Source organism: Rhipicephalus microplus, chromosome 7 (assembly GCF_043290135.1).
Source record: "Rhipicephalus microplus isolate Deutch F79 chromosome 7, USDA_Rmic, whole genome shotgun sequence".
In the NCBI taxonomy this organism is placed as follows: domain Eukaryota; kingdom Metazoa; phylum Arthropoda; class Arachnida; order Ixodida; family Ixodidae; genus Rhipicephalus; species Rhipicephalus microplus.
In genome coordinates, this window is record NC_134706.1 from 101,690,040 (window position 1) to 101,708,683 (window position 18,644).

At 42.4% G+C, this 18,644-nt stretch overlaps 1 protein-coding gene across 2 annotated transcripts in view; it reads left to right on the plus strand.

Moving 5' to 3' along the window:
* The window catches only part of LOC142767581 (uncharacterized), a 73,424-nt gene extending 59,664 nt beyond the window's left edge, over window positions 1-13,760 (plus strand). The window contains exons 8-10 of one of the 2 annotated variants that reach the window (XM_075869544.1): window positions 3,253-3,333; window positions 6,395-6,521; window positions 13,487-13,575. In XM_075869544.1, the coding sequence (XP_075725659.1) occupies window positions 3,253-3,333; window positions 6,395-6,513 (200 nt within the window). In that variant the 3' untranslated portion in view covers window positions 6,514-6,521; window positions 13,487-13,575. Of the gene's footprint in view, window positions 1-3,252; window positions 3,334-6,394; window positions 6,522-13,486 lie in introns of both variants that reach the window. The other variant, XM_075869543.1, reaches the window with a different exon arrangement.
* The last annotated feature ends 4,884 nt before the right edge of the window (window positions 13,761-18,644 follow it).

The following is an 18,644-nucleotide window of genomic DNA, read 5'->3' on the forward strand; positions in this document are numbered from 1 at the left end:
CCCGCACTTTTTATGCATAACTGACCCACAGAACGTACTTTCAAGTACAAATGAACGCGAATTTATGTCTCAGTTGTTACTTCACTGTGTCTGAAAACCGCACCCGTCACGCTATTGGAGACTGTGCAACAATTTCAGTGACCTTTTTTGCGCCCGGTAACCACATCAGAATAGCGCTGGTGAAAGCCCGATGCCAGCCAAGGCGTACTATTGTCTCCTTCTTGAGATAGGCAAGCGCACCGGTGAGCATCCACCCTGCCCCTCTTTTACGGAGCAAAGTACTCGTGGGAGATGAGAGCGTGCGCCGCCGCATCATGACGATATGGTGATGCGCGCTCTTTGCGCCGTCTTGCTGGCTGTACTAAAACACGATAGTTTCTCCCGAGATGTCCATCACAAGTAGTGAGTTGTTAATATAAATAGCTTTCTGTTTGAATATTGAAAGAGGTACTTCTTCGTGGTTCAGTGGTAAAGGCCATGCTCTCACGACTCAGATATCCCACGTTCAATTCTGCACGCCTGAGTCTCTTCCTGAATTAATTTGTTTTTCTTGTGTTTTACGATATATACGTACGTGTATATATGCGGTGATTGATGGCAACACAAGTAGCGAAATTGAGCTGACAGTGTTCATATAAATGCTATTGCTAAGTGCACCTATACCCTCAACCAAAAGCTCTGAAGCATTTCGCGTGCACTACAACATTGCACTTCTCAAGGCACTTGATTGTCTTTTCGTATGGGCTCACATTGTCACCTTATTCTAATGGGGGAATATGTAGTCGGTGTGATCAAAGCGATTTTCATGTTGTCTTGCCGGCTGGCAGCCTTTTCCGCGTGAGGGCTTTGACCCATACTTCTTGAAGGAGGCCTTTGCAATGGGCCTCTCAAAGAGAATGTGCTCAATGTTTCATTACTAGTTTATGCAACTGCTGAGCATTGTTCACTGATGTGTTGAGAAGGTAGCTAAACAAAGAAGACTAGCGCTTTCTCTACCCATGGCCGAGTTGTACACGGAGATGTTCTCGTCTGCCCTGTCTACACCTTTCAAATTGGCATTTTGCTTAGCTCTCAGTAATGGCCTATTATACGTGACTCTAGCTTGTTTTTCTCCTAATTATTGCTTCACCACTGCGTTGGCAGAACATCATGACATTGGAGACAAAAGTAACAATACTGTTATCTATCCAGTGGCATACTATTACATCGTTATCAATTTCTGCACGTAGGATGCATGAAAAGCTAGCAATGCCTAGGCTTGTAAACGTTGAGAATGTGACCTGCTTGACATCGTGTCAGTGGCGCTAGTCATCAACTAAAAGTATAGCGAGGTTACAGTCCATGAAAGAAGCATCCTATATGTAGGAAACTGGGCATATATGGGTCATTATGCAAAAGCCTGCAAATCAGACGAAAGTTCCTACCCACTCGCTTTGTCTCCAAGCCACAGAGAAGTTTTATTTGTGTCTTTTTTTGTTTATTATTTTTTGGCTATAATAATTTGTGAAGTATTTAGTTATTTTGTACCCTCTTGGCTGTTCATGTGCACGTTCCACCTTACAGTGGAGTTTCTACAGCACGGAACAAAAAACAACACAATACATTGAGGTAAAAGACCAATTACATACTTCAAACTGACTAGTCACGAAAACAATGGTTATCTTTTCAACACATATCAACTACCTTATCATAGCAAATGAGCAAGTGAGTCGATATTTTTCTCCACAAGGGACCAAAATAGGCCCCAGCAATCTAAACGTCACCGGGCCAGGCAGATCTGGAGACGGTCATAGCATGTCACTGGTTCTCTGCACGGCAATTTACCTAAACAGATATAGGCGAATAGTTGTTTCGCGTACGTGGCACGAATTACCTTGAACTTCACGCAATTTATTTTCATAAACTACATTTTTGCAGCAGATGACACAGCAAGTATAATGAATCTTTTATATGTTCAGACCACCTGTTTATATCCTTAGTGAATAAACATTTTCAAAATAGTTATTTTAGACAATATAGCCAACAACTTACTGGGAGGCATCAAACACTGAAACAGTTATTATTTGAAGCCACTCATTGAAATATATGCGCGGAATAACTACAATCACAAAAACTTAATTTTGTTTCTGATTGAACTGTAATGTTCGCCTAAGAAAACATGCTCTACAGTAAGCATAAGTAACTGACCTCAGAATTGATAGCGGGCAGTATGAGCCACGCACTAGCAGGGGTTTGTCAGCACGCGCGCCCCTTTGTCACTGTGTCTTTGCCGGGGCGCTCTGTGTGGCATGCAGGTACCTAGATGTTTACCAGCCCAGGGCGAGAACATGTGAACACATCGGCCGTGACCGTATTGATAGTAAAATAACACATGCTGCATCACAAAAGCTTTAGAAAAATTGCCTGTAGTCCGGTAATAATATATGCGCACGTCCTTGGGCTCTTTAAATTTTAAATAACAGCCAAACGTGTACAGCTAATCACTATCACTTCTTGGCTTCAGTGTGTTGTCGTGCTTGCACTGATTCTTTTGCGGGCCATGACCTATCTGCCCGATATAAGAACTTCCACACCATGTCGAAATCTCACACGTGAGACATCCCTTCACACTTGCTTGTAGCGTAGTTTCTTGAGTGGTCTTTCCACAAAGATTCTAGGCTTGTTTTTTTTCTAATCAACCTTCTTAGAAATGCTCCTTAGTTTGTTGGGGCCAAAAACAAATCACCCCGAAGCACGCAGCAGCCTTCTTCATGCTATGGGAGACACTAGGCCCGTGCAAAATAAGTCAATGTAGTGTCTTGAGGGCTTGAAAGGATGTGTTATCTCGCAGACCGTAACCTCAACGAAAGAGCTGTCGTCAAGAAAGGTGGTATTTTTCTCGGTAATCGTACTTCTTGAGCCCTTGAACTGAAGACGTATAGCACCTTGTGACCAAGTCGTGGCAGAGCAAACTGGAGCGCTTTCAATGTACTACAGCAATGAAGTGATGAGATGAAAACCAGTGAGGGATTTTGTTCAAACACGCTGAACAAGCCTAGAGATTATGGTGTTAGCGGAAGTATATTTCTTGGTGTAATGAATAAATGCTTAAGGCAGCATCGTATCCGTACTTATTTTGAGCTGTTTCAACAATCAACTTTTCAGTCTACTGATCTGCATTCGGCACCTAATACAATATAGATGACTGTATACATGCAGTTAAAAAACCTAGCGTCAACAAAAGTTGTGCTCCATTTTTGTGCCTTTATGCAGGTTCACCACGCCTCACATTTGAGTTTTTTTACGCGAAAAATGAATGCCTTATCATGGGAACAAGCTTGCCACCAACAGGCGGTGCGTATACATCTTTACATGCAGTATATAACCACTGTAACTAATATGTGTATGTGTTTCATCAATTTTTACATATTTTTATGTGTACTCATAACTTTTCACCATGAACCTAAAGGATAGACGCATCTCAACTCTTGCTAAATGTTTTTTCTTTAACTTATGCTTTTCTGTCACCAGTGAGTTCAAGTTTCTGCTTCTCGTAGAAGATAATCTAGCGCTTTTCAAACAATCTCCTCTTATTCTATCTGGCGCATACGTTGTAATAAGAGAGTGCCAAAAACACAAATTTCTCCACGTCCTTTGAATGCTGAACAATAGTCAGTTCTACGACAACTTTCGCTCTTCGAAACATAGTGCTGAGCAACGCCTTCCGAAAATGTATTATAGGAGCTGTAATTCATTCCTATCTATAATCCTAGCCTTCAAAGTGTAAATTTTATGTGGCTATTTAAAGACAAGCACGTAAGCGTAAACGTTTATTATTGTGATAGCAGACACCTGGAACCCTAAACAGCGGTATTAACTTCCTTGCTTGTTCTCCACGGTGTTGTAAGTATCGGCCTTGGCACTTGAATACAATGCTCTGCGTATACTAAATTATTAGGTCTAATGAAGCTAATTCATTCCCCCTCAAGCCATACTGACAGAATAGTGGGGAGGAGCAAAGTATGTGGAGAATGCTAGGTCATTTAGCTAGTGTAATTAGGTTGTATAAGAAGTCTCCTTAACATATGGATTAGGTGGCAGAAGCGTAGATTCACACCAGATGCCCACGCATGTGAACTGCTCATGGGGTGGGTGTGTTGAAGGCCCACCCATTACGAAGTGCTCACACATATAACTGCGCAAGTTCACGTGTTGCCATACGCATGCGTATTTTATTCTCCACTGAACCGCAAAGAAAACAGCGGCGATGTAGCGGGCATTTATTGGCTCTACTTACAGAAAGACATTCTAGAATAGCTTTCCTCGGCCGTTTCGACGCATACAATCAATTGATGCTTTACGACATGCACGATGGACACGTCTGTCCAGAATAACAGCAATGCTATCAGTTAAGAAGTCAATACGCACAGGTGCCGATTGCGGTATCGCCCCCTACTCTGGAAAGGTCACTCAAGCGTTCCGCAAGTTCTTTCTTGAGTCACTTCATCTTTTCATTCCTTTTATTGTGTGTATTTTTTTCTTACTACCGATCTGTTTCTTTTCTTCGCTACATTTCTGTACTCGTTCCCGCTAGAGCTGTTGCATGCCACAAGAGACAAACGGGCACACGTTTTGTATGAGCGAAGTTGCAGACGAAGAGGGCAGAGAAAGCACGTGCCAGTTTACGCCAATCCACCCTATTATCGTTTGGAGCCAGTCAGCTGGGTGTGGGCCGCAGTGCTATTCTGTCAGTGCTACATAAATTCATTCAGGCAACCGGAAGGATACGCTGCTTGTGATACTGCCAGATATATCCAATTCTTTGTCCCCCTTCCTCATTCTTGTTAATTTGTTTTATATATTCTTGTTTATCGCATTCTTCGGCACTTTTTCACGTTTTTTTAAAGGAACATTATTATTGTTCCTATCTAATTTCTCTTTCTTTTTTTAGCAAGCGTTGTAAAAATTATCTATTATGAGGTACAGTGTGGCCAATCCCCCATGTGGGTATGAGCCAATATATCCTAGGCGACAAGACAAGACAAGACAATGTACTGTTCACTTAGTATGGACTAACAACCAGCTTAAGTAGCTCCGTCGTTAAAAGCCTCAAGGCCCTCCATGAAGTATTACTTTACCTGAACGATGAGAGGGGAAAAAATGTGGTCAGTGGGTGAGTGAAACAACTTTATTAGGCTCAAAACAGAAAGCAATATAAGGGGATTTATCGACTGAAACCAACTGCCAGGTTTCGGGGGCATCAGTCACTGTCACGGGCTCAGCTCTTCGCCGCCGTCGTCGTCTAGCTACTCCGACTAGATACTGTCTCTCTCTATCTTTTCTTCACTACACTTGTCCCGGTGGTGAAGACGAGCCATCCTGGCGCCTAACGGCGCAGCAAGCACAAGGGGTTCATAGTAAATTTTTAAGCAGCTGATGTGGACTATCTCACGACCAAGGCATCGTCTGTCATCGGCAGGTGTCACTAGACCGTCGACGTAGTTGACCGGTGATGTGCATTCAACGATACAGTAGGGACCGTTGTACTTAAGTGCGACCTTTTGGGAGATGTCGTGGGACTGGAATGGAACCGAAAGCCATAAAAATATGCCTACGGAGAAGCTGTGAGCAGGCTTGGCTTGGTCAAGCTGTTCTTTTTGAAGGCATTGTGCGACAGACGTACATGAACGTGCTAATTGGCAACACTCTTCGGCACACTGAACAAGTTCAGAGGCTGGGCGGTATTCTGAAGCATCTGGGCGGTAAGCAACTATTGTGTCAAGCGTAGGAATGCGCTCACGTCCGTAAAGTAGAAAAAAAAATGAAAACCCAGTAATTGTTCGCATGGGTGTATTACACGCACATGTCACGAAAGGAAGTACCGAGTCATATTTAGAATGGTCAGAAGATATGTACATAGAGAGCATATCACTGAAAGTGCAGTTAAATCGCTCCGTGAAACCGTTTGTCTGTAGCCGATATCTCGTAGTGGTGGGTGAATAATATTGCACTCACTGGAAAGCTCCTGGACGACGTGCGATAGAAACGCACGCGCATAATCACTAAGCATCTCAGCTGGTACGCCATAGTGAAGGATAACACTACGTAAGATGAAAAAGACGAGACTATGAGCAACAGCGGCTGACAAGTGGCGGTCTACGCGTAACGGGTGAGATGGACAACGGGCAAGAAAATCCTGCGATTTCCAGCAGGAGTACCAGGTAGTGGGCCGTAGATGTCGATGCCGTATCTATAAAACGGCCGAGCTGGACACGGCAATGGTTGTTATTTTCCAGAGGCATGAAAAGTAGTTTTCCGTCGCTGACACGCAGTGCAGGAACGTATGTACTTGCGAACATACGAGTACATTTCATGCAGCCCTGTATTGTACCACAGCCGTGGTTTTGTGTTACAGTGTCCACTTCGGCGGCGGGAGGTCGTAGGTTCGAACCCACCTCCCACCAGATACCCGCCGATTACACAAAACGGGCACAGGCTTTCTCCGGCCTGACACTCGGCTTTCTTCAGGAGTGAGCTGCCTGGTAAGGGAAGCTTACGCCATTCAAATACCGTACAAACACGTGGGCACAAAATGAACCCTGAATAGGAAGGTGAAAAGAGTTCTGGTACGCCGTGAGAAATTGCCGAGAAACCTTTGTTCACTGCTGTGCGTCGCACGCAGACTCAAAGCCGCACGTTGCTCGGTTCATGCTGATGCTGATGCTGATGACCTCTGATGGAAGGCGCTTACCCACGCAGGGGGATGGGCCAAGAACCGTTGGCATTATACCTAAATGAAACTAAAATGAAAAAGAAGCCAATCTGAAAAAAATAGTTTAAAAATAATACTATACCAAAACAACAAAAATGTTTGCTGAGCAAGCGGTCAAACCATCTCTTGTTTTTGATAGACATTATTACGAATTATAAGCTAAAGATCTGAAAAGGTAGAGGTTCATTTGCACGGTAAGCTTTTAGTTGCGTTGATGCAATCAAACACAGTGGAGCATACATTCCTGTGGCTGTAACCAAAAGAAGTTCCGCCAAGTGATAAAATTACTTGTAGATTTCCTTGTATTGCTAGCTTTTGTAATCGGGCAACTAAAATCTTTTTTTTTCTGATAAGAATAACAATGACAGAATAAAACGAAATGTTCAATTGTTTCAGTTTCGTTGCACCAAATGCATAGCGGTGACGCCTTGAGCCAAGCTTTGTTAAGGTAATAATTTAGTTGTGGAACTGCACTGCGCAATATGGTATAAGTGACCTTGAACTGGCGAGATACACACCACTGTTTATTCCAGCAATAGCTTAAATGCTCGAAATCTTTGTAATTATCCAAGTTACCTTTTCTCATTGCAGGCAAGCATTTCGGAACCTTAGCCCTGTCACGTAAGCCGTATCTGGCAAAACTGGGATGGTGGGCCCACCCAGGGATACTGCTGATAAAAAGTCAGCCATTTCGTTCAAATATAATCCGCGGTGGCCTGGTACCCATAGCGATTGCAGTTTTTTTACGTTTATCGGTACTACTGGTTACCGCTCGCAGATCGAGTCACGGACTCGGCTCTTCGTCGTAGTCGTCCTCTAGCTGCCTCAACTAGATACTGCCTCTCTATATCTTTCCCACTACTGCGAGTTCATGCAGCGTCGTCTGGCTAGGCCCATTCAGACATGGTTAGATGGATGGATAGATTGATATGGCTGTATCCTTTAGATTGGGCGGTGGCTAACGCCACCCAGCTGTAATCATTAGTGAACCAAAAACTAGATTTATCTCTTTTATCTTTTGAATAGAGAGGTTGAGGAAAGGTACTTAGCAGTGAAAGGTTAATTTTCACTCGTGCTTGACTTTAGCCACCAAGTAGATACTCCCTTCTAGTTAATTCTGCCCGCTTAAAGTCCATTTCGTCATCCCTGTCCCTGAGCTTCAGTGCTTTGAAAAACTCTGCTCCATCATCCCAACCTATAGGATGAAGCCATTCACAGAACATTATCAAATGTTCCGCAATTTTCTCCTTTTCTCCACACGCACTGCACACCGTGTCTACCCCTACGTATTTGATCAGGTTAAAACAGAATCAGGAAGGGTTAAACCAGAGTGCCCTTGCGCGGGCCCTCTGGAAAATCAGGATTTGAGGGGTGCGGTCCTGAGCCCTATCGATCGCTAGAGCTTAGTATAACGTAAAAACACGAGAAGCGAGAAAATCGTCTTAGATAGAAGCAAGCGCTTGAAAATGACGTTTAAAAATGAAAAACGAAGGAGTATTGATTTGGCATGCTGTCAAAAGGTCATGGGGTGCTTCTGATTGTCACGCCAGCTTGCGCAGACGACGAAGGTGCCCGGTCTTGCAGCTGACTCAGTTCGCTGCGCGGGCACTCTGTGCTCGCTGCCTACGCAAGACTCACGACAATGATGATCATGTTCTTCACTGGTGGAGCATCAAGTGGTGAAGCATCAGAATTATTTCGAGGCAAACGTGTCCGCTTGGAAGTCATTACAACGTGCACTTGCAGTGACGAGCCGTTTAGCTGCACATGCAGGAAAGACATGCTGGCGCTGTTCCGGTAGAGTCTGTTGACAGACATTTCTCTGCGCCCTTCCTTCGATGAAGAGGTGCATGGGCGTAAACGGCAGGCCTTTGAGACACAGGCTTTTGCCAATGAAGCACAGGCCTTGAGACACAGGCCTTTGTGACAATGCAGGAACAACGGGATCAGCCTAATGGAATAAACATGAAACATGGCGTTGCCCTACTCGTGCGTATGTAAAAGATTGTGGACTATTCGTCGTAGATATTGAAAGTTGGTATCAGATAGAGCTTTGAATGACTTCTCTTCGTACCACTGCAAAAGACAACTGCGGTAGATGGTGGTCTTATAGGTACCAGATGTGGTGCCGCACACCTGGCACATGAGTCCTGACGCTGCCTCCTAACAATAGCATGAACTTGTACGTCGAAAGCTAAACAGAGAAATTCAGTTCAATGAACCATAGGATGTAGAAGTGAGATACATGGAAAGCATATTATGAAGCTAGTTCATGAACCACCGGTTGTCTTGGTTATATTCGTAAAAATCAACCAATACCAATAACGTTGTGCTTGTTGCAACCACTCAACTTGATGACATGAATACCACTGCCATACAAATTGATATCATGGATATAAGCACGAAAAAACAGTGTAATCCTGCCTTCACTTCACTACTGCTCCGGTCAAATCCGGTGTCCCTCAGGGCTCAATTCTCGGGCCCTTACTCTTCCTTACGTACGTTAACAATCAACCATCAAGAATATCACCATCCATTCATTTATTTGAGGTTGACTGCCTCTTTTTACTACCGCATAATTACAACTAAAAAACACAAAATTCCACAAAGTAATCTATTTTTAGTTGACAATAATTGTTCAGTGTGGTTGATGCAGACAAGTGTTTCCAAATGCGAAATCATGCGCGTATCTCGGAAGCAGTGAAACACTCGATATGGCTACAATTTAAACTGAACAAACTTGGCCTGAGTCGACAATTGCAGATACTTTGGCGTGCTTATTTGTAACTCACTCACATGGCCGGATAACAATACACACTTGGTCATTGATTGATAAAAAAATTAGTTACATCCGTAAAATTGCGTACCTAACGTTCGTTGGCACGAAGCTTGAATACGCGTCTTCCGATTGGAGCCCTCACCAAACCTATCTGAATAATGCGCTGGAATCCGTTCAGAATAAGACTGCCCGGCTTATCACCTCCAATTACAATCACAAAAGAAGCATAACTTTTATGAAGGATTCTTAAAATTGCAGAATCTAGCTGACAGACGTAAGTTTTCTCGACTTTTTTATGTCACATGTTATAAAAGTCTTTTCATTACTTGCGTGGCTCCCACATTCTCCCACCCGCTATACTCTTAGCGGCTATTTATTTCCTGAAGCCTCCAACAACGTCCTTTCACAGTAGGATCGTTGCATTCAACAGTTCATTTCTTCCCGTCGCCAGAAAAGAATGGAATAACTTACCGGGAGTCAACGTCTCCGAGCATCACTTGTGCGCATTAAAACAGCTACTCTAATACTCACCTAAACTTGGCAGCCAGTGGAAACTCTACCGAAGTCAACGTTTTTGTGCTCGTGTATGTTTAAATTTTGTGCGCACAATTTTTACACTTTTATCAGCAATTTTCTTTACGTCTGTTCTAAGATCCTTCTTTACGCCTGTTCTAAGTACTTCTCCATTGGCCCTGTTATATGCGACATTGTTAAATCTGCAACAAAAAGTATTTCTCATGGTGTGTCCCTGAAGTTTTAGTAAATATCTCCGCATGTTGGTATTCCTGGCAATGAAGAGGCCGATCGCCTCGCTTCAAGTTGTGCCCGCAACAAGTGTGACTACTAAGAATTTTTATGCCGGTTTGACAGCATTCTTCTACTGATTCACCATCATCTTCTGATACATTATCCTGATCAGCGTGGGGCAAGTGGATTGTTTCCTCCTCGCATTCACGGTCGAGAATTGAGTCATCGTGCCACAGCCCTTGTTATACTAGTTAAGAGTCAGTTATGTGTGAGTGCGCGAAAGATTATATAGTCAAAGATGTGCTGACAGTCCGATATTTTCGTCACAGGACTCCTGCGAGACACTGAAACACGTCATTTTAGAGTGCCTTAAACTGGTTGTGCAGCAAGCACTACTCAAAAACAACTATGGACTGATTGCAGTTAGATGCACGACTCTTGATGATGGCTTGTTCCAAGGAGAACGTACTTCTATAGGCGTGACCAGGCTCACGGAGTCCTTTTATTTTCTTAACGAAGACGGACTTAGCATCACGTTTATACAGAATTTTTATGTGACTATTTATTTTTTGCGTGTGTGTTTTTTCTTTCAACTTTCTTCTTCTCTTTTTTTCTTTCTTCTCTTATTTTCCTTATGCCTTCATTTTCCAAAAGAGCAGGCAGGCGTTGTGCTCCAATATTGTTTGTTTGTTTGTTTGTATCCTCTAATGCATGGCTCGTACCCACTCTGGGGGATTGGCCAAGAGAACATATAGTCTCATATGGACGATAACTGCTTTATTGCTTACAACGAAAACAAAGGGCGGGGGGGAGTTGTATAGTGAATACAGTATCTTAAAAAAAGAAAGAACCAAAAACTTAGATAGTGAGAAAAAAGAATCAACAACAAAGTAGCTACAACTTGATTTTGGGAGCCGACCAGACAGCTGGTTTTGCCGAACCCAATTAATTTGGTATGTCACGGATTTATCCAGAATTGAAAATTACTTTTCGACCCGGTTTTAATTTGAGTATCTGTTCAAGTGGGCTTTATGTTGAAAAACATTTAGAGTCTTGAATAAAATTACACACCGCATCGAATGCATCTCTGTGGCAAAATCCCAAAACAGAGGCACCAAAACTTAGAACATTTCTGTGGTTAAATTCAAACCTAGCTTCGCAAATGGAATATCTAAAAGTCGTTTCCTAATTAATGCATAGTTATGACATGAGCCAAAATGATGTTAAATAGTTTCTGATTTTTCGCAGAACGGACAAAGGGGGGGAAAGTGTCAGACCAGCTCTGTGTAAATAAAAATTTCACGGGGGGACACGGCACCGGAATCTGGAGATTATAATTTCAAGTTTTTTTGATGGACTCGACTGGGCTTTCCATGGAAATTTGAGGTGCTGATAATCTGTCGATTGTGTGATTTTTTCTAAACTATCTGTAAAAATAGCGAATTTCCTATATATAACCCCTGATAAGTTATACAATAGGTGACAGCTCTCAGCTACTTCCCTTCCTTTTTCTTGTGATGTTTTCTATTTACTCGAACCAAGTGATAATAATAATAATAATAATAATAATAATAATAATAATAATGGTAGTAATATAGTAGTAGTAAAATTAATAATATTATTTGCGTTACAGCGAAAGCTGTTATAAAAACACGGCGCAGTTTACGTGCACACCGTAGCTTGTCCACCGCCGCCGCCACTCGTAACCACTAAAGCCCAAAATAACGAAACACCTTGTAAATAAAAACCAACAAGGACACAATGGGATTTGAACCCGCATTTCCTGCGTACCAAACCAGCGATTTAACACCTAGCCGTGGTGGTACCTCAAACTCTTTTCTAAACTGGCCTTCCGCAGGTGTGATGCATGGTAAAAAATAATTGTGTTATTATGAGTTATAGTATTTTGCAGCATCCAACAAACATCATACTGGGAATCGCACAACTAGAGGGTGTTCGAATGCTTCAACCCTTTAAGAAACATGGTCTTGATCACTTATTATCTTTGGTGCACACCCACGTTGGAGTATTGTGGCGAATAAAATCTTCTGACAATTTTTTTTATTTTTACAGTCAGCCAAAGCACACAATAATTTGCACAAAACTCGTTGCAAATATGCATCAGGTACCCCAAGTCTTTGATGAATGACGAAAGATTACATAGTGAATGCCTGCCTACCACTTGATGTACAATGGCGTAGTGGTTTCCCTGCAAAAGTGCTCGCAGCAGGTACACAAAGAATGTTAAATAGACACTCTGAAAGGGCACTCTTCCAGCTTTCGCTGTGACTGGAAGAGCTGAAACAGCGGCCTTTCATAGTTTTTTTTTCTGATCTGAAATGCCCTTGCAAAATATTTTGTGCCAATTTTTTATGAAGTGGCTGGCGATGATGAAGAATTAGGCCCGAAGTGGGTTTTTACCACAGTAATAATATCACGCCTGGTTGTTTCTTTGCTGTTATAAAGAGCTTTATTACTCATATACCCGTGATTCCTTTCCCGACATCAGGCCTGCGTAAAACAAGTTTGTAAGCGAGTTGAAAGCACTAGCGTGGCTCATTGGTAGAATACTGCGCCAGTGCGCAGGATACCTGGGTAAAAATCCCACTGCTTTTTTTTGAACTTAGTAATATGTTCCCCCCCCCCTTCCTTATGTAATTGTAACAAAGAACTTTAAGGGTCAAATAAACGATGATGGTGACGATGAGCCAGCTCAGAGCAAAATGTCTTTCATTTGAATAAGCAGCTACTTTGGCCGCTCTACAAGAAGCGGCAATTTACCCCCGACGGGTGAACGTGCATGGATACTAATCCAAACTCTCTCAGTCACATGCTACGAGTAATAATTTGCGTTGCTGTTATCACTTTTATGCATTTTTGATTGGTGAATATTGTTGAAAGGGAGCAAGACGATTGTGCCGATACATCTCAAGCGCAAAAATTTAGTATATGCAGCCTAGGACAATGACTCCCTATTTCATAAAAAGCTTTATTTAACCGAAGCTTAGTCAACTTGCATCCTAATTGCAGCCTGGGATATATGTAACAAAAATGAACATCTGCAATAATTCATACTAACACAGAATTCGTATCAAAATAAAGTTGCGATTATATCTTGTACATTGAGTTGAAGTTATCATGAAATGTCATAGGTAATTAGGTTGCAGCGAAATTAAACACTAATCGATGGTTATGCATTCACATTTCAGAGAAAACGAACTGTTTGATTTGGAGCACACAAACTGATTTTAAGAAGCTGAAAAAAGAGTGCGTGTTTGTTGCTGAAGAATTCTGTGTAAAGCCTAGTCAGTTCACATCGAGTCTTCAGGAATGTCCCAGATGGTAATGTCATAGTTACGCCACCGGCATCAACTTCTAGGGAACTTCGCTCTTTTAGATTGCCTTCGAAGTGCTTCTTTGCAAACAACTTGCAAAGTTTTTTTTTACCCTTGGGTAGTAATAAAGTTGCCTAATTCAAATGAAGGTTAGTCTATTTTGCTTCGTCCTTGTTTCTTGATGTCTTTTCTCCATTAGGCTAGCAAATTTTATTGTAACTGAGGTGAACAGCTGCTTCTGGAGCAATTGCAGCACCGGCTCTGATGTCAGCGTCGTTATTTGTGAGCGAAAAGTTCTCGCCTTGCCTGCGGCAGAAATAAAGAAAAAGACGCAAACCTCCTAGTGAGAAATAACTATAGCCAGTCTATATGACCTGGCAGGACATATGTTGCAGAGTCATTGATACTGCTTGAACCTTCTTCGAAAAGAAATACTACATATGACGGCCGCGTTGTCGAAGGAGCCTCATGAACGCATTTAGCATTCCGTGGAAAAACCAACGATCCAGGCCAGGTGTCAAAACCTATGGATTGAGAAAGAAGTGCTGAATTTGCCTAAAATTACATAGGCACCGCACAAGGACAAGAGGGAGGTCCGTTCCTTGCCCCACCCCATCGTAAATTCGTTGGCGTTTGCCGTCAGAGGCACACTGAAAACAGACGCGTGCCCTCGTTTGTTGTGAGTCTCTTTCACAATCCACCCACCTATGCAGAAAAGGATACGCACGCATCGCGTACTATTTTGAGCGACCCCTTTTCGTTATGGTTAGTTTTATCCGCTAAGCTTTTCGTTCCGGCGCCGCACTGAGGTAAAATCGACTTCACGATACCTATAGCGCGAAGAGCTCTTTAGACAGCTGCAAAAACATCAGCAAAGTGAGCACTTGCTGATGTTCGCGTGTTTCCTTACGGGACAATGGTCCTCTTGCCGATACACTAAAGGCGGAGCTATGTGGTAGAAGGTAATAAATGACTCTACGAGCAATAAGTATTGTAGCACAGCTTCGAACAGGCAATGTAACGCGCAATGACTTGTTGCTTTAGGACACGATTGAGGCAAGCAACGAGACCAAAAACGAGGCTAGCATTGGAGAAGGCGATCTGCACGAAACCCGATTGCGATATCGCATTCTACTCTGCAACGCAAAGCCCTAGTCTTCTTCAAGTGTTATCAAGTGTTTTCTTTTCTTCTCTGCGTAGAGATTGCCTACCTTGCTCTATTTCGCACCTGTACCAAAAGCACCAATTATACAATGAGATGCCCCGCCGCGGTGGACTAGTGGCTTAGGTACTCGGCTGCTGACCCGCATGTCGCGGGGTCGAATCCCGGCTGCGGCGGCTGCATTTCCGATGGAGGCGGAAAAGAACCCCAGGTGGTGAAAATTTCTAGAGCCCTCCACTACGGCGTCTCTCATAATCATAAGGTGGTTTTGGGACGTTAAACTCAACATATCAATCATACATAATCACATACTCAAGGGAATGTTGCTATTACTTCTTCTAAAAATTTTTCATTCATAAAAAACCATTTTGCAAAGTGTGTCTGCACTATCAAGCCACACAGAACACTGCAAACACATCTTTCACCTTCGGGATAAAGATTCTTGTCAGGTTTGAATGTGACAGTAACAACGGTATGTATATGTTGAATTGCTGTGCTCATTAAAACGCTGTATTGGTCTACCAGAAACTATGTTTAGAATAGACTTGAATGGCCAGGTATCACATACCAATATTTCCACTCGTCTATCGTTGTCACGACAACATCACATACCAGGCCACTCTTTGGACCAAATGCAAGAAACCATTTTCGAACCTGGCTTCCCTTCAAATAAATTCGCGAGCTTCGATAATCAGACTAGATATTTTAGCTTAATACTCTAGCAGGTGTTATCAGTAGGTTCTTCAACGTAAAGTCGATGAAAGCATGCCTGGCCGACCTCTTAAATTTCTTTCAAAGTTTCGTGTATTGCTGCCTGGTCAGTGGAACAAAGAAATCAGCAATCAGTTTTATTGAAGAATTTTTCGCGAAGCACAGCAAATCTGTAATGCCATAAAGTTGAAGGTCTGCACTGACCTGCTCTGATGTTTTTTTTTTAATTTGGCAACAAATGATACATAAAAACTTGAAAATTTCACATACAGTTAGAATCAAATATATGCGGAGCGAAGATGAGGAAGGTTGACATGTCTCTTTTAAATCAATACAACTTTGTGAGGCAGACATTATTTATACTTCACTTGACTTCCTTCTCATGCTTATCATGTCTGGACGTGTCATTTCCTTTCGTCATCTATACACGTCACGTGATACCAAATTTGGTATATGTTGAGCTAGGTAAATGGTCACGAGCACGCTATGAGCGCAGCATGTAGTCATGTTCTACCTGACACTCATATCATGATTATCATGTTTTGACGTGTCACTTACGTTCATCACCTATGCACGTCACATCAAATCAAACATTGGTATACGTGGAGCTAGCGAAACGGCCTCGATCATGCTATCGAGCGTAGCGTGCAGTCATGTTTTAGGTGACACGCATGCCATATTTATCATGTTTGGCCACGTCATGCACCTTCATCGTCCATTCGCGTCACATAAAAGAAAGTTTGGTATATGTGAAGGTAGCGTAACAGCGATGAGCACATTAGGAGCGTGGTATGTAGTCATGTCATATGACACGCTTCTCATGGTTATTATGTTTGAACCAGTCACATATCTTCGTCATCCATTCACGTCCTTCACGTCTTTTATTCACCACGAGTGCACCATAAGTGTGGCGTGTAGTCAACACATACGTAATATCTATATCTTGAATTCTACGTCAGGGTTTATCACTTGTGTTCGCCATCCAGTCATGTCATACCTTAACACTTTTGCAAGATGTCATGTGAACTGCAGGCGCAGCAAGACTATGTGAAGTATATCATGACAATAATAACGTACATATTATGATTTTTATGGTACGACTAGTCACTTATGTTCTTCATACAGTCATGGTATGTCGTACCAATTTCGGTATTGATACCCTTATCCAAACGGCCTAGAGATCTCAAAGTTGTGCGCGGCTAGATAAATAGATAGATAGATAAATAGATAGATAGAGAGATAGATAGATAGATAGTAGATAAATAGATAAATCTATTGATAGAGAAAAGATGCACAGATAGATAGCTAGTTAAATATATAAAGTGATAGCAAGATAGATAGATAGATAGATAGATAGATAGATAGATGGATAGATAGATAGATAGATAGATAGATAGATAGATAGATAGACAGATAGATAGATAGATAGATGGATAGATAGATAGATAGATAGATAGATAGATAGAGAGATAGATAGATAGATAGATAGATAGATAGATAGATAGATATGCTCAAAGTAGGCAAAGTCCTCTATCCCATACTTCGCATTTAACATTCAAGATTTTAAAGCTACGTATCTCACACTTGCTTTGAGAAATGTAGGGGCACTTTCGCTTTCGATCAGCTACATATTGATTCTCCATATGCTGTAGGTTTTTAAATGAAAACTTGATATTTGACCAAAAAGATTGCCTAGTATAGAGGTTTATATTTTAAAAGGGCCTATCAGAAAGTGGTGAAAATTTATTTATATGCATGAAATAAGGTGCCAAAACCACTATATAATCACAAGAGATGCCGAAGCGAAGAACTCAGGAAATTTCGACTAGCTGGGGTTCTTTAACATGCTCCTAAATCTGAGCACACAAGCCTACAACATTTCAGCCTCCATCGGAAATGCAGCCGCCGCCTGGATTCGATCTCGTGAACTGCTGATCATCAGCCGACTACCTTAGCGACTAGACCACCGTGGTGAGGAACGAAGCAATAAAAATTCCGCATTACTTTCTAAGCATGCCTATTTATGAAACTGTCAAAGCTTATTTTACACTTTTCAATACAAATGGTAAACACGCTTACTTCAAAAAAATACAGCATGTGATGACTAAAATACAAGCCTATTTTTAATACTTTTTATACTTTCCATAAATATTCTCCATCATATGAACATTCACTAAGAGCAAAAACTAGTGTAAAAACCACATCAGACGCTTCGTGCCGCACGTTCTACAGGTAAGTGCACCAATCAGAGCATTCCTGCGCAAAAACTCCACAAGGACTTTGGGCCTAGCGCAGCAATCAGCGTTCTCTGAACTCAGAGAGCTACAGTGTTCTGCGTGGCTTGGTACAATACTACATTTAGGACCACGATATCGGTGGACGCGAGATTCTGCAGTCTCAGGACAGTACTTCACCAAGAACAGCCGTCCGGTGAACGTCGAGCAGTCGCCTTTGCACTTCCTCACACTCACGTCGCGGTGGTACAGCCCAACCGAAAAAAGAGGCTTTGGCAGCCAGCTGGAAAATGCTAAAGTTCGCAACATACCTACATCCGTTGAATTTACTTTTCCAGATGGGCCATTAACTGGTAGGGGCACTTGTGAGTTCCATGGATGTTAATCTTCTGCCACCTCAGATCTTGCGTTTTCGCTTGAAGCTGTTGAACTTTCAGTACCAAGTGCTCTACGTTCTGAGAAAATTGGTAAAAACTGCGGGTACGCTTTCACGCACACTCCATGATTGTGCCTCATTGAACCGGGTGAGAAACGTAAAGTCTTTGCACAAAAAGCTCTCTGCTCAGTAAGGGACATCGTATTTACACTAATCGAGCACTTCGCCAAGGCCAAGCTAAAGACGGCGAGTACAGTCTGCTGCTTTAGTACTGTGCCAACGACTGCGCAAGTGAAACCTTGGTGCCTCTCCATGAGAAGAGATACTGGCAGTAAAAAAGAGACTTCAGCATCCTGAAGAGACTGCTTCTAAAAGGTTTTCACATCTTTAATCTGTCTTCCTTTGAACACGCGATGATAGAGCTCTTCCATGACGGGCATCAACTGTTGCAAAGCTTTAGCTCTTGAATCAGTCTGGTGGCCGGGCATCAACAACAAGATAGAAACGTAGTGCTGAAACTGCTCCACGTATGCCGTAACTAGAGTGCAG